The sequence below is a fragment of the Tupaia chinensis genome, unplaced genomic scaffold, assembly GCF_000334495.1.
Source record: "Tupaia chinensis unplaced genomic scaffold, TupChi_1.0 Scaffold000574_1, whole genome shotgun sequence".
Classification (NCBI taxonomy): domain Eukaryota; kingdom Metazoa; phylum Chordata; class Mammalia; order Scandentia; family Tupaiidae; genus Tupaia; species Tupaia belangeri.
The window spans coordinates 781,118-804,038 of record NW_006160088.1 but is presented as its reverse complement, the minus strand read 5'-3'; the positions used below and the strand labels follow the sequence as shown (position 1 = coordinate 804,038).

At 45.0% G+C, this 22,921-nt stretch overlaps 1 protein-coding gene across 1 annotated transcript in view; it reads left to right on the top strand.

Moving 5' to 3' along the window:
* LOC102475297 (calsyntenin-2) overlaps positions 1-22,921 on the top strand; it is a 419,364-nt gene that overhangs the window by 344,992 nt on the left and 51,451 nt on the right. Inside the window, exon 9 of the mRNA XM_006158194.1 lies at positions 7,857-7,978. Within this exon, the coding sequence (XP_006158256.1) occupies positions 7,857-7,978 (122 nt within the window). The remainder of the gene's footprint in view (positions 1-7,856; positions 7,979-22,921) is intronic.

Here is a 22,921-nt window from a genome sequence, read left to right as displayed (position 1 = left end):
GGGAAAGATTCCCACAAGCTTTCTTTTGATAAAAAGGGCCCTACTAGTTTAAAATAGTAATTTAACCGTCATTCCCATATGCAGTAATAACAGCTAATATTTGTTAGGCGTTTGCATTTTCAGCATGCAGAATTCATGCAAGACAGTTCGCAGCTTGGTGGTTAAAAGCACCCCACCACTTATTAGCTGTGTGGTTTTAGGCAAATTGTTTAACCTCTCTGTGCCTAATTTTCATGCTCTAAGAAATAAGAATTATACTATTATCTACCTCATAGGGTTTCCCTGAGGATTAAATGACTTAATACACATGGTGTGCTTGCAATAGTATCTGACATATAGGAATTGGGATTTGTGTTAGCTATTCCTAGTCTAAACAGTTTCTCAGCTTTCTATGAACAATTTTATAAAAGAATTATTTGAACTCACATGTGAAGGATTAAAAACACACATCAACTTAGCTGTAAATAACTCCAAATCCCATGTTCTCATTGCCACACTCCGCATGCACATACACACGTGTGTGCGTGAGACTATGCGAGTTTATAACTATGTCTTTAATTATAACTCCACGATATCCTACCTTCTGTTGGAATAGCTACAGTAAATAACCATCACAGATATAACAGTAAGAAAACAAAATAAAAGAATGGCTGACAGCCCAGCCTCTGCCGTCAGATAGCCCAAACTCACATCTGGCTTGACCAATTCTCTTTTTCTTTTTCTTTTTCTTCGTAGAGAGATTTTTGCTATAGGGCATGTGCACTCACCAGAGAGACAGAGACAGAAAGCAAGAAATCACCCCTCAGATGGGATGACCACATTGCAATCCCTTCTCCTCCATTCTTCTCTCAGGATCTTGGGCATGAGCCTTAAGCTGGAGGGTCCAGGACTCGAATCATGGTTGACTATGTGGGAGTCCAGCGATATAACCATTATGCCATCTGCTGGTCCCTTGACCATTTCTTGGGATAAACTTTGGAAGAGCTGGTAATCTCTCTGAGCCTCAGTTTCCCCCTGTGTAAAACAGGGAAAATAAACATGTTATAAAGTACAAAGTTACTTAGCACCAAATATATAATCACTATTCCATTAATTTACCTAATGTTATCATTATTTTTCCTTCTGCTTTTATTCCATGTTATGCTGCTGTAAGAATCCCCGTATTATCTTTACGATAAATGTCAATATATTTTCCTGATGTAGAAACTGAGGCAGAGTAGCTGGACTTTCTAGCCATACAGCAAGTCCAGCTATGGTTCAATGCCAGTGACAGGTTTTTCTGTGGGCCCTTTGTGCAGGCAGGACCCTGCAGACCTGCGTGAGGTGGCACTGAGGTTTGAGACCATTCAACAGCCCAGTGCATCCGTACCTGGTGGTGTGCTCCCATCATGGTCCAGCAGCCAGTGTGGCAATGAGGCACCAGCTTAGGAATGTGTATGTGAACCCCAGCAGCAAGCTGGGGTCGGGGACCACACAACATATGGTCCTTTCTGAGACGTATCCAGTACCCTTGGGAAGCAGGGCAGGCACATATAAATGCTCCTACTTACAGAGAAGGAAACTGGTGTATGAATGTTTGGATGACTGGCCCAGGATCAGAGAGCCGATTACCATGAAAAGTAGGGTCAGACCTAGATCTTTGACCTCATGTTCCAGAGTCACACCATGGCACCAGTGTTCCCGTTAGAATAAGCTAGCACACTTGTGAGAATATGTTGATGTCAGGACCCTACCTCAGCTCAAACTCAGGACCTCAGAGGGATTCTGCTAGACAGCCATAGCTGAACACTCTATTGGGGGACAATGCCACAGTGCCATCAGAGCAGTCCACCAGACAGGCACTGGGCTCCCCAAATCAGCAAGCCCTGGTGCTGTTCAGTGTGGGTCCTTCCTACCTAAAATAACAGTTACAAGTTAGCTCAAAACTGGCACAGAGAAGATGGGGAGATTTTTCTCTAACTCCGCTGGCTCTTAAAAAAAAATCTATAAATATCTCTGTGTTCTAAAATAAATGTATGTGTGTGTGTGTGTGTGTGTGTGTGTGTGTGTACACATACATATATTTAAGGAATAAATTAAAGTTTGACTAGGGCTTTTTATAGCCTATATTTATAAAATATTTTCAAATTATAAAAGCAACATGTGTTTATATATGTTTATAGCCAAAATATGAAAAACACAGAAGAGTATAAAAGAAAATACACAAATCACCTCAGAGCCTAACATTTGGGGAGCTATTTTCTGATAACATTTAGTATATTACATTACGATGGTACTTGTATTCCTATAGATAGTGGACAGTCCTCATGGTATTCTGTCTATTTTTCATAATCCCTGTGATACTGTTATCTGTTTTCTTTCCATAAAATGACATCCAGATCATTTCTCTATGATAAAACTTTCTTCCAAAATGTGAATTGCATGGCAGTTTAAAACTCTGCCTCGTGATTTTATCAGACTTTATTTAAGTGACTTCCTTTGTTAGGTATTTAGATGATCTTTTAAATGCGAATCACACAAAGCTGTAATGCGCATTCTGTATACCTTTCAGACATTTCTGATGATTTGCTGACTAACCGAATTATACTGAGTCAAAGATTAGAAACATTAGGAAAGCCGTCGATGTAAGTGGCCAAACTACCCTTCAGGAAGAATGCACTTATTTCTCTCTGGTCCCCTAAGAGGTACTAATGTTCATCTTCTGAAGCAATGCACAAATAGCTGGATCACAGAGCTGGTTAGTTGGCAAAGGCTGATGGCACAAAGAGAGAGAGAAAAGGAAACCGCTATCTCCATGACCACCAACAAAAGAAAATCTCGGTGGCTAACACCCTCTCATGTGACTTCCTCTTATCCTTGACCAGTAGCCCTGGGTAGGCAGGAGGGTGGGAAAGCTCTGTTTTCCCAGAAGTTCAGAGATCGGTGATTTTTGTCTCATTGGGTGCTGCCATTTTCAACCCTGGAAGAGGAGGTTAAACAGAGCTGAACACAGAAGGGCTATTGGCCAGGACGGAAAGTGTCACGTTTCACTTTCACTCACATTCCACTTGCTGAGACATGGTCTCACTGCTGCAGTGTACCATAGTGGAGGCTGTGACATGCGTTTAGCTGTGCATCCTGGAGCAAAGGAAACAGGGCGAGGTGAACACAGCAGTGTCTCTACCACTGTGCGGGCTCTCGTGCTCACTCCAAACCCACCTTTTTTGGCCCCTCTGTGCCCATTCCCCATTGTGTGAGTGATGCTCTTTAAACCGCCGTTCCTGGTCCTCCCTCAGCCCCTGTCCTCTCTCAGTAATAGCTTCCTGTCCACAGGCCTGCTACTCCTGCTGGGATCCCCTCCTCCTGGCAGGAAGACTTCTTTCTTGCTGGGTTTCAACTGAGAACAATGAAGGAAAAGTGCTAGTGCATGCCACTTCCCTAAAGGCGTTGCAAGAGGGGTCCACTGGTTTAACAGTCACCAGGTGAGAGAGGCAAAGGTGTCAGCCTGGTGGACAATGCAAGGTTGGTCCCCCTGTATGCCAGGAACTGGAGTGGGCTTGCCCCTCTCCCAGAGATGCCCCAAACCAGGATGAGGTTGAGGAGGCTGTCTGCTGTAGAAAGGAGGCAGAGACCTCACTTGCTGCGACTTGTTGGTTGAGCTGAAAATACTCTTTGATCTACTCCAGGACCAGGAGAGTCCTGGGAAGGCTTGACTCACGTCGCCAGGACTGAAGCATACATGAAGGCTGGGGCCTGACTCTTGCCCAGGGGTCCTGAAAGCCAGAGGCTGATGGGGCTACCTCAGTGATAAGGCAAGGTAGGAGGAGCAGTAGGGAGAGCAGGTCTCTACTACAGTTTGGCAAAACACGGTTATTTTGGTTCTTGGTCTTGTGGGCCAAATAGGTTTCTAGAAATGTGCAAGACACGAGACAAGAGGGATTATGCCAGGAGTAGAGGATCTCATCAGTGGGAGAGGATGAGTGTTTAGTAGGAGATTAGTAAGAGAGGGAAGGAGCTCAGGAAGAGTCATGCAAGGTCGACTAGAAGGAGTATCCTTCCCACCAGGAATGGGGAGGTAGGGCCAACAAAGGGGAGGTTGGAACAGACCATCTAGAAAGAGACTGTGTCACTACCATATCAAATTCAACATGAAGAGTTTAGCTGGGCTATCCTTACTGGGAGTGTGGGGGATGACAGTGGCTATGTGAAGACCTCTGTGGAGCCTTTCCAAAAATGAATCCATGTCCTAGTGAAGGAGCTTATGTGTAGACACCTGCCATGACAGAGGAATATTTTTTTTTTTTGGAGAGGTTTTTGCCATAGGGTGCGTGCCCTCACCAGACAGACAGAGAGAGACATAGAGACAGAAAGTGAGAAATCACCCCCTCAGGGGGGATGGTCACGCCGCAATCCCTTCTCCTCCATTCTCCTCTCAAGATCTTGGGCGCGGTTGACTACGTGGCAGTCCAGCAACATAGCCATTACGCTAACTGCTGGTTCCCATGACGGAGGACTTTTGACACCCATGGGGAGGGGCCAGCAGATGACATAGTGGTTACGTCACTGGACTCCCACATGACTGACCGCAGTTTGAACACCAGGATCTGGTCCTGAAACTCATGCTGGGTGCATGTGTGTGCCTGTCCAAGATCTCAGGAGAATGGAAGAGAAGGGATTGTGGCGTGGTCATCTGTCCAGAGTATGATTTCTCACTGTCCTTCTCACTGTCTCTGTCTCCCTCTATAGCAAGTTCATGCGCCCTAAGGCAAAAAACCCTACCAAAATAAAATGAAGAAGAAACAAAAAAGAGCACCCATGAGAAAATGACAAATTCCATGAACTTTTTTTTTTTTTTAGAGAGATTTTTGCCATAGAGCTCACGTACTCGCCAGGCAGATAGAGGGATGAGAAGTGGGAAATCAGCCCTGAGGGGGAATGTCCACACCACAGTTCCTTCTCCTCCATCCTCTTCTTGAGATTTTGGGCACACAAGCACATGCATCCTGCGTGAGCTTCAAGCTGCCAGGTCTGGGACTCGAATCACAGTTGACTACGTGGGAGTCCAGTGACATAGCCATTACACCATCTGTAAGTCCCTTCCACAGACTTTTTGAAGAGACTTTACACCTTTTTCTCACTCAAGCTGCCTTCTTTCACACCTAACCATGATTGGAATTAGGAGGAAAGTGAGCAATGAGGAGGTAGGATGAGAAAATGAGAGAACAGAAAACCCATCCTTTCTCTACTGTTGGCTGCAGAACCTTGGCTCAAGCTTGAGAGGAGAAAAGTATATCTTTTACCGGAGCCACACAGGAGGGCCAGTTTGGATCATGACAGGTGTGCCTTCCCAGGTCATGATCCTGGCTAAGAGTCTGGGGGAAGGATCATAGCAAGGCATGATCCTGTGGAGAGTCCCTCTCTCTCTCTCTCCCTCTCTCTCTCTCCCTCTCTCTCTCTCTCTCTCTGTCTCTCCTAACCCCACCCTTGAAAAGAATGAGGAAAGAAAGAAAGAAAGAAAGAAAGAAAGAAAGAAAGAAAGAAAGAAAGAAAGAAAGAAAGGAAGGAAGGAAGGAAGGAAGGAAGGAAGAAAGAAAGAAAGAAAGGATTTGTGTTTTATTTTTCCATATTTTCCTAACAGTTTTCAACAGAAACTACAGAAAATCAATGATATAATTAAGAGCGGACAAGAGTATTTAGTAAAATACCTATAACCAGCAGGGTGTTTTGCCCATTGAGAGGCTAAGGGTGGTCACCAAGACTTTGGCCTAGGCCGGCCCTGTCACAGTTGGCTACTGGCCATTCTCCTTCCTGTCGTTCTTTGGTTACATTCTGAAGGACAGTGAGGGTTTTGCAGAAATAGTCTCTACCTTATGCTGTCATGGTCGTGAGGCAGCGTAAGTGACTTCATAATCACAGTTACTGAGCATCTGTTCTGGGCAGCTGCCTTACACACATTCCCCATTGTACTAGTTAAGATGCTTTCAGTTACAAGAATGGGAAGTCCAGATCAAACTCATGTTAGATAACCAAAAAGTCAAAAAAAAACAAAAGGAATGTGGGCTTCCTATATCTGAAAATGTCCAGAGCTATGATGGCTTCCTAAAGTCACCATAAAGGTCAGGTGTGATCAAGTCCTGGTTTCTTTTCTCTGCAATTTCTCAGATCTATGCACAGGGCATGTTGATTTTATGTGACCAGACAGGGCTACAGCAGCTCCAAACCTCCCAGGCACACACAACAACTTCCAGAGGGAAGGAGAGTGCTGCTCCTGCTCACTGTCTGTTAAAGGGGAGATAGGCTCTTCCCAGAACCTCTTAAAAAAGCACTCACATCACTGGTCTCACTCGAGTCATTTGCCAGCTCCTGATAGAAGCCCAGTGGCCAGGAGAATGGCCTGCACTGCTGGACTCGGGCATGGTTCCTAGCCAACCACTGTGGCAGGGGAGTTGCATGAGCCTGTTTGTTGGGTTAGGACTCATCAGGGACCACCCCTAGAAGTAAGATTGGTATTAGTTCCTCCCACCCAAAATTCATAGGCATGGTTTGCTAGATGTACAGGAATTGATCATAATATCCTGTTCTTATTTTCTTTTAATTGCAATAAAGCACTCTCCAGAGAGAGATAGAGACCAGAGGGAAGAAGTGAAAGCACATTATGTATGGGGCATGATCACACTGCAATTCCTTCTCCTCCAGCTCGCCATCCTGTCAGGATTTGGAACACACACACACACACACACACACACACACACACACACACACGCCTGCTGTGTTTCCTAATCTATCAGGACCAAGATTCAAACCATGGTTGACCATGTGAGATCTGACTCCCGTTAACTTCTAGGTTAAAGGGCTATCTCCACAATGCTCTATTCTTATGTTCCATTAGGGTAACCCTGCATCTCTGATGGATGATTCAGTTAAGGAAATGGAGGCTCTCAGAGGCTCAGTAACTCTTCCAACATCACTTAGAGATACCGTTCCATCCAAAGTCTGTCTGAATCTAGGTCCCATTCTCTTCTCCCATAGCTGGTCACTTTCCCACTAACCCAAGACTTATGGAGCATGGGCTCTGTGTAGAAGTCTGTGCGTGCTACCATTAGGAAAATATGAGTTCTCCAAGTGTTCATCGAAGAGCAGCTCCTCTTCTGCCAATTCTTGTAGCTGCAGGCACATAGCTGGGATCTATGATATGAAATTTCCTAAGCAGTTTTCCCATTAGGGAAGGAAAAGCTCCCATTGACTGTCTGTATATGGGAAGAGAGTATTTATTTGTTGCTTTGGAGGATCACAGAACTATGTCTAATGCTGGAAAATCAATTGGCCCTCTCCTCCCAGCAACTAAAAGTAAGGCATCTCCTTTCAACATAGATTAGGTGGAGAGTGGAGATACGCTGTCATCAAACCTGATGAAATGAAATAAAAGCCCAGAACTCTAGGAGAAGCCAACTATGTTGAAGCAGCCCAGAGCAGCTGAGGCGTTTCGCAAAGAGCCCTGTCCACGCCCCTAGGAGGATTTATAACTCGCCCTTTCCACCCCCCAAAAGAGCTTATTAACTTAAGTACTTTTAACCCTGGATCTGATTCAGGATCTGGTATAAATTATATGGTATTTAAAGTTTTGCTATGGGCTTTCCTAAGTCTCCTACTTTGGTGAGCTCTACCACGAGTGTTCCAGAACATTCGTCAGAACCGATCGTAAAAGAAAAAACCAGATGCCCTTTCCTTTGTCCTCAGTTGTGCTAAGTGACATGGTGGGGGAAAAAAACAGATCCCCTTTCCATTGTCCTCAGTTGTGCTAAGTGACATGGTGGGAAGATAATGCTGACAGCCTGACACAGGCATCCTCACTCCCCACCCCTCTCTCTGCTTTTCAGAAATGAACCGGCATCACTACGCCCTGTACGTGCACAACTGCCGCCTTGTCTTCCTCCTGCGGAAGGACTTTGACCAGGCGGACACTTTCCGCCCCGCGGAGTTCCACTGGAAGCTGGACCAGGTAACGTGCTCACTTCATGCCCTACGCCCACATGTGCCTTTGCAGGGTGACCAGTTTGCTCCAGTGATAAGGGCAGTGGCAGAACAAAATGTATCTTCTCTATGTCTTAAAGAACAACTCCTGGGGCCAGAAGGTGGCGTGGTGGTTAAGGCGTTGGACTCCGGGCCGACCACCAACCACGGTTTGAGTCCTGGCCCTGGTGGTTTGCTTTCTCACTTTCCTTCTCTTGTTCTGTCTCTCTCTGATCAAATTCAAAACAATAGTAATAATAATAAATGAAGTTTCAAAATTATTTTTAAAAAAATAAAAGAACAGTTCCTCTTCTGTCTACTGTGTATGCATGCCCCAAATTCTGACAAGATGAAGAGCTGGAGAAGGGATTGCAGTGTGATCACACCCCATTGACCAATTCCCCCAGTTAACCAATATTTAGAGAACTCGCATGATGTTCTGGGCACTTGGTGATTTCTGGAAAACTCAGCTCAGGGAGATACAAAGCATCTTAAAGCCAGGATGAAAGCTGCCTTCTTAAAGCCAGGCAGAGGTGGAGGGCCACGCTTCCTACCCCCACACGTCTTATCCTTTGGCTCTGCCTTGAGCTCACAGGAAGTTGGTTCTCCTGGTCCCCAGGGCTGGGTTATGATCTTAGTTGGCACATCTTCATCTCATCAACACTCTGTGTTTCCCCTTTCGGGCTCTACTTTCTTTGGGTGATGGAGCAGCTTGCTTTTGGTGACACAAGGTTGAAGACAGGGACCTGAGGACTTTGAAGTACACAGTGACACAGAGTGCCGTGAGCAGCGTGTGCTCTTTCCTGACGTGGAAAAATCCATGACTCACTCCAGAGGCTCATGACTTTTGATCACAAGAGCCACTGTGTCACGCTTTCCAATGATAAATCGGGTGTTGGTTGGAATCCAAAGGTTTGAAGCGTCTGTTTCTGAGAGCTGTGTAGCATCGAGATTGTGGAGGTGGCACTCACTTCTCTGGGTGCCTCTGCCACCAAGGGAGTGTCTGCCGAAGCTCAGAGCTGGGTTTTGCTAAGATTTCAAAGCGATGGGGAGTTAGATGGTTTAAAATGATCAAGAGAGAAAATACCGATAGGCGGAAGAGTGGAGAATGGGTGCCGCTTACTGAAGCAGTTGAAGTCATGTTCATTCTACGACCCTGAGTGCCTAGAGCCCAGAACCTTGTTGTTTTCATTCTGTCTCACCCATCTTCCGAGCCAAGAGCTGTGGGGTCTTCGGTCTGCTTTTCCTTCTCCAAAGTCCCCTGTGTCTATTTACTACCTGCCTCACTGTACCCTGAGCTGTTTCACAATCAATTCCCTTCTCCCTCCTTATTACTCCTCCCTTCCTCTGCTGGCCAAGTGTCTAGGCCCCAGTGGAGCCAAGAACTAATCCACATCCTGATGCGAATGATTGGCTGCCCTCTTTTAACCTCACAGAAGCAAGAAGCATGCACCTAGGCTGTTTAAAAGGAAGATTCCTAAACTCCAGGGAACCTCTCAGTGAGGGAACTTGAGGCAACATGACAGATCATAGTGTCAACCTGATGGGAAAGATGTTTGGGGGAGCCCAGTAGCAAGCGCTAATCCACTCCCAGGAAATCCCATCCTGCTGGGTCCCAGTGTTCTGCAAATATGGCATCTGAGCTCTTAGTTAGGAATTCTGGGTCTTACAACAACTGTGAAATCTTCGCATTGTTTATTTGATTTCTCAGCAACCTCTCAGCTATGTCCTAAAGTGCCATATGGCTTTTATGGGATGTTTTAAAATATATAATACAAATTGAAGTGAATTTAAATGAATTCCATATCGTGAGGGTTTTTTGTTTGTTTGTTTGTTTGTTTTTAATAAGAACATTGCTATACTGGCCAAGATAATTATAGATGCCCCGCAGCTTTTTCTAGGAAGGGTTTGAGAAGCATTGATACAGGCAAATGAAGTCATGGAGTTTGAAATTAAAAATAGGCAAAGCAATTCTGGTTCTACAGATAAAGATATAGTGAATCTAGCGATTATAAAATCCGTCCCCAAGGTGATGAATTTAGGGAGAGACTGAGACTCACTGACACATTCCAAAGTGCCCTGGTCTCATCCACTACCACCTACTGGCGCCTGCCTGAGCCTGGCACTGTGTATGAGATCACTCTCATTCCTGCCCCCGTCCTTCCCAGCGCTGCCACGTGGCAGGAGGAAGTCTGGTGACTTGCCCAATGTCACGCACCAAACTATGGTAAGAATTGCTCCCTCCTATTATGCCACACTGCTTTTTTAGTAAGCTTGCTAACTGGAAATATAAAACATTTATACTTGAAATTGTAAAATATTTTAGGGATCAGAAATGGTTATAAATGCGAAATGTTCATAGTCCTAATAAAACCCATGAGATTGTCAAATTTTCCCTTTGCTCAAGCTCTGTCTTTCTCTTTACCTTAGTCTGCTCAGATTGTTTTAGCAAAATACTGCCAACCAGGTGGCTTAAACAATAGAAATTGATTTCCTCGCAGAAAACTTATTTTCCCACCTTGATCTAGACTTGCAAGGGGCTAGCCGCTTAAGTTCCTGTGAGGGCTCTCTTCCTTCTCGCCGTATTCTCATGGAGAGAGGTTCCCTTCGGGGTGATCTTTGTAAGGGACCAGTCCTATCACATTAGGTCCCACACTTAGGGTCTCATTTAACCTCACTTCCTAAAGGCTTATCTCCAAATATATTGGGGTTAGGTTCTCAAAATATGAATTTCAGATGGACACAATTTAGTTCATAACAATCCTCTACGGAATAAGTTAATATTAAAAAATCAAATGCAAAGGGGCGCCAGCAGGTGGTGTGGTGGTAAAGGCACCAGACTCCCACATGGCCAACTGCAGTTTGAGTCCTGGACCCAGAGGATTGAACATCCTGTTGAGTGTGTGTGTGTGTGTGTGTGTGTGTGTGCATGCCTGACCAAAATCCCAGAAGAATGTGGAAAGGATTGCAATATGGCCATCCCCCTGAGGGGTGATTTCTCACTTTCCCTCTCACTGTCTCTCCCTGTCTCTCTCTGTCGAGTGTGTATATCCTACGACAAAAACATTAAAAAAAAAAAAAAAAAGGAAAAGGAAAAGGGCCAGGTGGTGGCATAATGGTGATGTCCCTGGACCCAGATGGGTTAACAGCCCAGCACCTCACTCAGCACACCGGGCACCTGCACACATGGCTCTGATGCAGACTGGCTGAGACGGGCCAGGGTCTGGGGGAAATGTGGACCATAGTGTAGGTTAGGGGTGCCTGTATCTCTACATATCTCCTGTCTCTCAGAAGAAATAAATTTAAGTTCAGAAGCCCCAGCCCACCTGGACAGATGCCTTCCCACTGAAGGAGTCCCATGACTAGGCATAGGGAATCAACAATACCCAGTCAGCAAAGCAATGGTGTGCAGAGCCCGCCCACAGATCTCTGCTTCTCCTTACTCAGCTCCCTGTGTGGTCAGAACCCTATCAGAAGTTTCTTGAATGTAACTCACTTGATGCCTGGATGCAATAAAGTCTCCTCTCCCTAAAAATCCATCCAGACCACCCCCCTGGGTGATTGGCACCTTCTCTCTGCTCCCAGTTTCCAAGCAGAACTCCACCCCAGAACTTACCATATCATAGTGACCGTTTCTCTTGCTTTTCTGCTCCCTTCGTACCGCCACCCTGGACAGCAGGATGTGTCTTACTTACTTCCGAATTCCCAGTGCAGATGAGCCCTAAGCACACAGTAGGTGCCCTGTAAAGGTTTGCATAGAAGGGAATGGACATGTGACCAAAGACGGGACTGATGGAGTGAGGGAGCGGTGTTGGAAGGGAGAGAAGGAAGGGGAGAAGAAAAATCTAGAGATCTTTTAAAACTTCCAGGTGATTAATTGGTCTTTTGATCCATTTTATGGAAGATTTTTCATTCTAAGATTTTGCCGTTTTTTGTTCTCTGGATCTCAAGTGCTGTTCATCTTTTATCTTGATATCTTATTTCAAAGACCTTACTGGGTTTGCCACCAGTAGCTCCAGAACCGTTACAGAACTTTCTGATCTTGGCCAGAAAAGACTCAAGCAGTCCTGACGTATTGAGCATTTCTGAAACAAAATATGTGTCCTAATGCTCAGTGCAAATGTGTTTCTTTCTTTCTGGAGCAGACTTCCTGAGCACAAGCTACACTTCAGGCTCTGCGCTGGATACCCAGGATTAGTAGCTCAAAAAGGAACTTCTGCTCCCCAGTTTCCAGGATCATAGGTCAAACAAATATAATCAGTTTACAGTCCCGTGCAACATGTGTTGGGGCAAAGGCAGAGGGCCCATGTAGCGTGTTTGTGAGAGCCTCCGGTCTAGACCTGGAGAGTACATCCTGGGAGAGTCTCTGGGAGGGGACATCTGAATAAGGGTGGAGGGTTACAAGGCACAGAGCCAGGCGGGCAAAATAACGGAGTGGCAAGCAGGAGAGTTCATGCAGTCCGGTGTGGCAGGATGAAGGCTCGGGGCACTGTGTGCTTTCATCAGCCCCACTCAGCGGAAGGCCTTTGCCAAAGTGGACAGGCAGCCAAGCAAACCCATTACCAGGCAGCTCCAGGAAATGCCTCTGACAATCCCGTGCATCTCACTGAAGTTATAATGATGGGGAGAATGTCATTTTAATGGGCTTTTTACTTATGATTGACTAATGCAAATCCCTGGAGCCTGCTATTAGTCATGGGCAAACCCAGGCAAGAGCAGAGCAGAATGCCCAGCCGCCAGCAGATGCAGGAAAGGTGTATTAATTTGCAGCCCCTCCTGACTTTAATATTATTTGGATTTGGTTCACTCAGTGTCACGAATTCTAATGATCCTCCCTTTGGACCTGCTGGTACTTGGAGGGAGAGCTGCTGATGTTTTACACCATGTTCCACTTATTGGGAGACACAGCTTGAGTGACAGCTTCAATTGACTAGCAAGCACACAGGTGCCCCCCAGCTCATAATGAGACGTAAAATGCAGCTCTGAAACAGTGAAACAAGCGGAAGAGGTAGAAATCATATTCACCTGGTTGGCTGTTGTCCTCTCCTTGCTAGCGTTTGTAATAGGCACCAGGGAGAGAGGGTAGGAAGTCATGGTTCTACCCTTGGGAAGGTCACAGCCCTGCCCGGGTTCTACCCAGATTATGGTGCCCTGGGAAGCATTCTTTGGAGTCCCAAACTCTCATAATTGTGGGCAGAGAGAAGAAGCAGTAATTAGTGGAGGTACCTGGCGGGATGAGGCCAGATACTTGGCTGGATGAATGAAAGATTCAGCAACCCCAAAATTAATTAATTTAAAACTGAAGATTCTGCTGCTACACAATTCCAGACCGTACAAAAGGATTCAGGCCTAGTGTTGCACTTTCCATTTTTCAGAAGTTGGAAATTAGATTTTTATGTAAAGTTTCCCAGTTTTTAAAAGTTTCTCACTTAAAAAAAATATATATATATAGATAGATAGATCTATATATATCATCAAGCCAAACAAAATATACTGCAGCTCACACCTTTAACTTCTGATCACTGGTTTGAGAATACTCATTTTAAAAGCTATTATTCTGGCCCAGCCTCAGGGGCACAGGGGTAGAAGGCTGATCTGCAGTGCTAGAAATCATGGAGGGCCATGAGTTCAGATCCCAAGACAACCTGAAACACCCCAGGCATGTGCACATTCAAGATCCTAACTAGCTGGAGGGCTGGGGAAGGGATTGGGGTGTGACGAGAGCCTGTCCAGGGTGCCTGTCTCTCTTGAGCTCTTTGACACACTCTCTCTTTAGCAATTCCACTCATATGCTGTCTCGTGAATGAAGTAAATAAACTTATTTAAAAACAATTTTTGATACAAAAAAGTCATAATGCATCCATTTGAGAAGTTTAAACGAGGCCCACTTTTGCTTTACAAATGCTCCCACTCTCCGCTAGAGAATGCCAGATGGGGAAGCATGCCCAGTGTCCAATGGCTCCTCACTACATCCAGAAGGATGGGCAGGGGTGAGGGGCAGGGCTCCTTCAGCCCAGACCCCTGTGTCCTCCTCTGTAAAAGAGAGTGAGTCATGGGCCCAGGTTCTCCCAGAGCCAAGAGTTGAGCCCATTTGCCTTGAGCCAAAGCCTTTGCCTGCCAAGTCCATTCTACTTGCATGGAATTCTAAAAGCTCCTGGAAGAAGCTGAAAGGTGAGGGAAGAACATTAGAATGATGCAGAGTCAGTGTACTCGTGTCTGTTCATTCAGCCACACTGGGAGTCAAATAAGTTAGTTCAATCATTATTATAGCCAAGTGCCAAGGAGTTAATTAGAGAATGGTCAGTCCAGTCCAGACCAGTCATCTTAATGAGCAAAATAATTGGGCATTGTCAGCACTCTAATTTCATTGTTAAAGACTAACTCTCGGATACATTGACCATGTTTCTTCTAGTGCAGTGACACCATCCTGCTCGGCATCCCTGCCTGTGCACTGCCTTCAGTAAGACCTGCTTTCTTTCAGGAGCAGGTGCCCTAAACAGGAGGTGGGGGTGAAGAGTACATACAGAATCCCTTTTTTCTCTCTTTCTTTCAGGTCAATCCCAAATGACCTTTTCTAAGATGCCAACTCGCAGGATTGTTCTGAATAGATAATGTGGGGAGGGCCCCAAATGCAGTGACTGCTACTTGGATAGGCAAAGAAAACCGAGATTCTTTATTTGATATGTTATACATGGGCTCCCTGTCAAACCCTCAGCCCCCTCAGAGTCCCTCTCCCTCCCTCTTTCCATCTCCAAGAGAGCATCTAAACATTTGGAGAGAGGTCGCTTCCATGGCTTCATGGAATTGGGACACATGGGCCTTCACTCAAGACTGTGCAGTGATGAGGTGGTCTGCTCTCTGGAAAGGCTCTTACTGACATGCTTAGCCCATATGTCCTGTTTCTTTTGAGGGCGAGTGCCAACATGCTGGTGACCACCACTATAAATCTACCACCTGAGCCATGCTCCCTCCATCTGGAAGCCCTGTTCTTAGCAGCCTTCATCATGCCCCAGGTCCCTGCTGCACAGCTGGCCTGGTGCCATGCCTCTGTGGCATTCCATCTCTCCAGGGTATCTCCGGGGTCCCTGTTAGTCACCTATAGAAGATGGAGTAATACCCCCCAAACACGTCTACCTCCTACTCTCAGAAACCTGTGAATATGTTGCCTTACATGGCCAAAAAGTATTTGAATATGTGATTAAGTTAAAGATCTTGAGCTGGAAGTTGATTCTGGATCTTCCTTGTAGGTTCAATATATTGGCAAGAGTGCTTATAAGAGGGGAGGTGGGAGGGTGAGAGCCAAGGAAAGACATGTAAGGATGGAAGCAGAGGTCAGAGTGATGTGAGGCCATGAGCCAAGGAGTGCAGCAAATACAGAAAATGGAAAAGCAAAGGAAGAAAATGGATTCTCCCTAGAGCCTCCAGAAGGGCGGTGGCCCTCCTAACACTTTGAATTTTATCCAGTGAAACTCATTTCAGACTTCTGACCTCCAACAGTATAAGATAATAAATCTGTGTTGTTTTAAGTCAGTGGGCTTGTGGTAATTTGTTACAGCAGCAACAGCAAACTAATACATCACCCATGAGCCATGGAGAGCACTGGAGCCACCTCGGGTCATAAATCAGGCTACCTCCCATCTCTCCATGCCACATTGAGGTGCCCCTGGGCCAGGCTTGCCAAACAGGCCTGGAGCCGCTCCTGGACACCTGAGTGTGGTGCCTCAGCCACAGGTCTCCAGAGTGCTCCGTTCTTCAGGGTTAGGCCCGAGAAGGCAGAGAAGAGGCACCATCTTTTTTGCCAAGTCTACTTCCTTGTAGGCCTTGGAACCAGGATCCCCAAGGGGCAGATTTTGGACTTTTTTTTCCTTTCTAAACCATTTTGTTCTTGTTACCTAAGATACTGGCCTTATACCAGCCATGAGACGCGGGAAAGGAACCTTCAGACTTTCTGAAAGAAACTAAATCCGTGAGCTTGGTTCTGGAAATGCTAAACCAAACTTAGCAGATCCTTTGTCTTGACAGCCTCACCTGTAAGCTTAAGGCTGATAACGCTGATACAGGAATTCAATTCTCTAGATAATACCTGCCCTTGCTCTAAAACACACAAATCGGCTTCAGCGAGACAGTGACTCCACAGGGTATACCACTGTGCCTTTTTCTCTGCCCTGAGGCTGTCTCCGAGGAAGCAGGAGCCTGCAGGGCCCCAGGGAGCACAGTCCAGAGGTGCAGCAGTGTGGGTGTTCCAGGAGCACCCTGGCCCTAAAAGGGCACCGAAGCAGCCAGTTTAGGAGGTAGAGAGCTGTTCTACAGAGTACCCTGCACCTCCTCAGGGTTCCCAGCGGGAGGAAGCCCCCGCTACCCACAGGGATGACCTCAACCATGCCCACCTGGCATGGCTTTTCCATCCTTCCTGGCTCACTCTCCCCACTGCATCTTTCTTCCTCCTGGAACCACCTCGCACGTGAACTCTGTGTCCTAGCTCGCCCTGTAGCAAATGTTTCTAGTGTGTAGACAGCGGTTATTAGTGAAGGGTATTATTATTGGCAAGAAAGAGACTGCTGCAGAGTTCCAAAGCAAGGCATGACTGAAAGGGGGACGCAACCAAGAGACCACAGAGAAGCGAACAGACTGAAAAAAGGGAAGTGTAGTGAAGTGTAGGTCAGTGTCACCAGATGCTGGGGGAGCTGAGCACATACCTCGCCGATACTGGAGTCTGTGGGGTAGGCAGTGCTATTCGTGTCACTGCGGACTCGGTCTCCACAGATCCCTGAGGTCTGCATAGCCTTATTTATCAAGACGTCCCGAGCCATTAGGGTGAAGAGTTGATTTCCAGTATTACTCAAAGAATGAGGAGTTTGTGCTAAAGAAGAATCCCAATTCTCAGTGAATATCAAGCTATGGGGATGGCATTCTCTTCCCCGCTATAATCTTTCTATATTCCCTGGCTTTCTCTTCCTGGCTTAAAATTTCTTTTTTTCCTTTTCTTTTTTTTTTTTTTTTTTTAGAGAGAGAGATGTTTGCTATAGGGCACATACACTTGCCAGACAGAGAGAGACAGAGAGATAGAAAATGAGAAATCACACTCCCCCGGGGAGGGGGGCGGGTCCGGGGGTTGGCCATGCCACAGTCCCTTCTCCTCCATTCTCCTCCTGGGATCTTGGGCACATATGCATGAGTTTAAAGCCACCAGGTCCAGGACTCAAACCATCGTCAACTACATGGGAGTCCAGCGATGTAACCATTGTACCATCTGCTGGTCCCTTCTGACTTGATATCTAAGGCTATACAGCTGTTAAATTTCAACACAGCAAAGATGTTAATTATTCCATGTCTTTCTCTGTTTGCTGGAAGACCTAGCTCTTCTCTGGTCTCCTCTGATGAGCACCTGCTTAGTAATTCCTTTTGCTCCTGTGAAATCATTATTTGTGTTTTAGCCTGTATATCTGCCCAGAGGCAAGGAATGCATGTTTTTAGTAGACATTTCCTAATACATATTTAAAATCAATGTAAAAAGGAAATAATGTCAACATTAAAAAGAATATTGTTTTACTATTAAAAAGAAGGAAATCATGTCAACACAATTAAAATGCTTAGTAAATCAAATAACCTTTTCAATAATAAATGAAGATGCTGGCGCCTCAGGGTGGTCCTGGCGGACGCAGCTGAGTTCAGTCGCTGCCCTGGCGGTGCTGTGCTCCTGCCTTTCTGGTCTCCTTAGGGGATCCGTGCAAGTAGTACAGACGGAGCCTCCTTCTCAGCCTCGAACCCAAGTATTTGCTTTCCTTCTATGGCACGTATTTCTCTCTGTCACTTCCACCCTGTGGAAACACAAAAGAAATTTGCGAAAGTGAATCGTAATAAGAAATGACAAATTCTAATGCTAACGCCCCTGGCTTGGGAGACAGGGCAGGGCACTGGACACTGGGAAGGCCCTGTGCAGGAAGGTGGAGATTAGAGTCCAGCGTTACCCCAGTCCCCGCTGCATGCCAGGCATCTTCCTTTCCTTCTAAGCCAAGTCTTGCCGCATTGGTGTAACAGTCACGTTAGGGATGAAGAATGGAGACCCAATAAAGTACTGTTCATCTCTCTCATCTGGGAACTGGAAGAACCTTAAATTCCACCTTGGAACACAGAACACACATGTTCCAAGGGGATCAAAGGCATCATTCCTTACTGGAGAGAATTTACAACCTTAACAAACGCGCGAGACACGAGAATGAGCCAGTATCCATGCTCACATCTAGGTGTTTAGAGTACGTCATGGATGTTCTTCTAGAATCAGAGTCTATGCTCAGCTCATCAGAAATCGCGTGTTAGCAACTTCTGAAGCGGGACACGAACCGCGGTCGACTAGATGTTCTTCTAGAATCAGAGTCTATGCTCAGCTCATCAGAAATCGCGTGTTAGCAACTTCTGAAGCGCAGTTCAGCATGCTCGTCAGGCATGGTGATGAGAGGGCTGTTCCTCCCATAAAGCAAGAGAAGACCATGACGCCGACTTCTCAGGGAAGACCACTCCTTTGAGAAGCCTCAATGAGCAATCGCCCTGGAGGCCCAGCAGAGAGATTAATTTGCCCTACCTTCCTGCCTTCTCCCACTCTTCTAAGAGCCATTCGTCCCCATCCTTAATGTCTAAACATGCAAATATTGCTGCACTTACTGCTCATTAGTTTAGCTAAAGGAAGTGCCCTTTAATTATGCCTCTAAATAATGAACCTCCTCCATCACCTTGACAATCGGTGCATATTTAGAAGGAAGCCAGGCCTCATTATGAACCGGCTACTGCATCCCTTGGTTACATAGAAGATGGCAGCTTTCTTGAGGCAATAGAAATGGAAGTCAAAAGACAAACAAGCCTTGTCATTGTATTAACTCCTTGTGGCGTTAGGTTCAAGGAGAGCGAACAGTTAGCCAGTAACATATTACGTGAGGGAAGAAAGAGACACTAGCATTTTTCGAGAGGCTATTGTGTATCAATACCCCAACTTCTGACTTATGTAAAGTCTAACCTGCATAGTTACTTTTGAAGTTAAATCTTAACTTCATTTCATAAATACCGAAATCAGAACTCCAGAGCTCATGTGGTTTTCCATCATGATTTTTTTTGTTTTGTTTTGGGGGGGTGTTTTTGAGAGGTTTTTGCTACAGAAACGCGTGCGCTCACCAGAAAGACAGAGAGATAGAAAGTGAGAAATCACCCCACAGAAGGGATGGCCACACCGCAATCCGTTCTCCTCCATTCTCCTCTCGGGATCTTGGGCACACACGCACACGCACCTGACATGAGTTTAAGCCACCGGGTCCGGGACTCCAACTGTGGCCGACTACATAGGAGTCCAATGATGTAGCCATTACACCAACTGATGGTCCCAGCCATCATGTTTTTATCTTGTTCAGAAGATTCACACAACTTGGAAGGACCAGGTACCCACCAAATCACTACCCCACTCTGTGTTGATCTCAGCAGAAACTCACTGAAGTAGGCTGTCATATAGTGCCCAGTGGTACAGGCAGACTGGAAACCCTATCTGCAGGCTTGGAAGAAGAAACTGGAATGTGTCATAGGCAGGCAAGTCATTCCCACTGTGTGATGAGTCAATGACCTGTTTTTCTTTCAAGGTCATACGTTAGAGTCACATCACTGGAAAAGACCTTCCAATAACTCCCTCTCCGACAGTGAATTGACCTTACCCCTGGGGGAGGAAGGAGGACAGAAAGAACTGTGTCACAAAATGTTTTATATTTTATTATACTTTTTTACTGGCTCATTTCCCCCACGCCACCAGAATACCATGTTTTATTCATCTCATTTCTAACATAGTGTCTAATACAATATGTGCTCAATAAAAGCTTTCTGCATAATCTAATCTTCTAATGCGGTGGTTCCCAGACACTGGTCCCTAGACCTACAAGCACCAGTTTGGCTCTGTAAGTATCATCTGAAGAGCATGGAATCAGAAAGCTTCCCCAAAAAACAAAACAAAGCAACAAAAACAAACAAACGAAAATGCATACAATACCCTTGGATAAACAGTGCATTGCATATTCATACATGGAGTGATATTCAGCAATGAGAAGTAATAAGCTATGGACTCACTCAATACCATGGATGAACCCCAGGGACAGTCGCCAAGTGAAGAAACCTGCATAGCAAAGACCCTGTACTGTGGGGCTTTATTTACATTAAACATTCACAAAAGACCATTTTGTGGAGAGAGGAGACAGATCACTGGAGCTTGGGGCTGGCAGTTGGAGTGGAAACCAACAGCACAGGGGCACACGCTTTGTGGGGGTGATGGAAAAGTTCCGAACAACCGTGGTGACGATTCCACACTCTCTAAAGTTACTAAAAAGCATAGACTTGCACACCTACACTGAGTGACTTTTATGATGTGTAAATTGTACCTATCAAAATGAGAATTGGAAAAGAGGAAAAATGGACTCCATCATGGCATGGTGGTTGCGATAGCTAATGGCCAATTCCATAGTTCAAGTATGGACCTAGTGCCTTGAAAAATATGCTGGGCACTTGAAAAATGCACCAGGCACACATACATCCATGCCCCAAATACCAAAAGATGGGAGAAATCGGGACCAGCAGTTGTCGTAATGGCTATGTTGCTGAACTCCCATGTAGTCCACCGTGGTTCGAGTCCTGGACCTGGTGGCTTAAACTCACGCTGGGTACTTGTGCATGCGTGCCCAAGATCCCGAGAGGAGAATGGAGGAGAAGGGATTGCGGTTTGGTCATCCCCCCTGGGGGCTGATTTCTTGCTTTCTATTTCTCTGTCTCTCTCTGTCTTTCTAGCAAGTGCACGCGCCCTATAGCAAAAAGCTCTCATGAGCCCCCCCCAAAAAAAAAAAAGCCCCCCCAAAAAAAAAAAAAAAAAAAAAAAAAAAAAAAAGTTGGGAGAAATGAACGAGGAGTGATTGCAGTGTGACAATTCCCCATGGCGGGAGGTGATTTCTCCCTGACCCCTTTCTGTATCTCTCTGCCTCTCTCTGACAAGTGCATGAACCCTGTGGCAAAATTTTAAAAATAGAAAAAAAGAAAGAAAAGAAAAGAAAAAGAGGAAAAGAAAGGAAGGAAGGAAGGCAAACAACATTCTTTGAGCTTGAGGTGTTAGAGGGTGAAGCCCAGCAATCCCAGTGTTGCTTTAAATGGAAAGGATTAATGTCACAAGGGATGGAAATTCAGGAAGGGTGCTCAAATATGAACATAAATCCCCCTATTAGCTCAAATCCTTGACTGCTCTCTGAACTGTGCATATACAAGGGATGCTTCAGGAACCCAGTGAGAAGCACTATCAAGAGAGATGAAAAGACTGACCTGAGACTTTAGCCACTGTGCAGTACAAAGAGGAAACAATTCACAATTCTTTTGAGTCAGAAGGGTAGTAAACACCTAGAGTTTCCCAATAAAATGCCAGCAGAGATAGATATCTTAAGAGGAAAGACTATGTGACAGAATTAAAGAACTGGTCCAGGAATAAGGCAATCTCAGAGAATGATAAGATAATCCAAAGTTTCTATTCTGTCTATCCACAGTGCCCAGTGTGCAATAAAAATGATTAGACATGTAAGAAAACAGGAAAATGTGACCTAAGGGTTGCAGCAAAATCTATTCAAGAGAAACAGACCCTGAGATGACACGGATGTTGAAATTGGCCAAAAGCAACTTTAAAGTAGCCATTTAAAACATGTTTAAAGGCATTGAAAAGCAAAGATTGGGGACCAGCAGATGGTGTAATGGTTATGTCGCTGGACTCACATATAGTTGACCATGGTTCAAGTCCCAGACCTGGTAGCTTAGACTCACACCGAGCATATGGGTGTGTGTGCCCAAGATTCCTAGAGGAGAATGGAGGAGAAGGGATTGTGGAATGGCAATCTCCCCTAGGGATGATTTCTCGTTTTCTATCTCTCTGTCTCTGTCTTTCTGGGGAGCTCACACACTGTATAGCAGAAAATTCTCTTTAAAAAAAAGCAAAAATTGTCATAATGAATGAATTGATATAGAATCTCGGCAGAGAAATGGAAACTATACAGAAATGGAAGCTATAGCAGGGAGGCCTACTGTAGATACTAGAGGCAGTATTGAAGGGGGGTGGGTGTTAGGGAGTGGGTAATAGGGGGTGGGAGAGGGGACAGGGGAAACAAGCAAACAAAACATTTAATAAACACAAAAGTTGAAAGTTATCTGTTGGTTATTAATTGGTAATCTCTTTGACTGGACTAATATGCACCATATCCATGCTAGGAAAACCATGTTGTACACCATAAAGACGTATGGTGATTAAATGTGAATTAAAAAATTCAAAGTTATATATTTTTTAAATGTAAGATATAGAGTAGAAAAATAGAATATCTAAAATGAAATGATGGATTTTAAAGGAAGAGAATGGAAGAGAGAGTTTCAAAAGGAACAAGGAACAGGAAAAAGTGATATAAAAGAATGATTTGAAAAAGTGATCATAGAAAACTGTCCAACTTTGGTAAAAAAAAGAGAAACAAAAAAAAATCATCTTAAAGACTAAATAAGGTCAACAAGTTCCAAGCTGAATATATACAAAGAAAAGAGCACCTAATCACATTATCCTCAAGCTGCTGACTACCAAATAGAAAGAGAAAATTTTCTAAGCACTCAGAGAAAAAGGCACATTACATAAGAGAAAAGAACAATATGAATAACAATGTACATTTTATTGAAAACTTTGGAAACCAAAAGACAATGGAATGACAAAGAAAGTTGTTCAGGTAGAAAGGAAATGATGCAGAATGAAAAAAAGATTCATAAAAAGCAAACAAGAGCACTAAAACTTATGCATATGTGGGTAAATACTAAAAAAAAAAAAAAAAATCCTTTGTTTCTTCTGAATGTATTTCAACGACCATGACTATTAAATGCAATGACTGTAACAGTGGATTGTGAG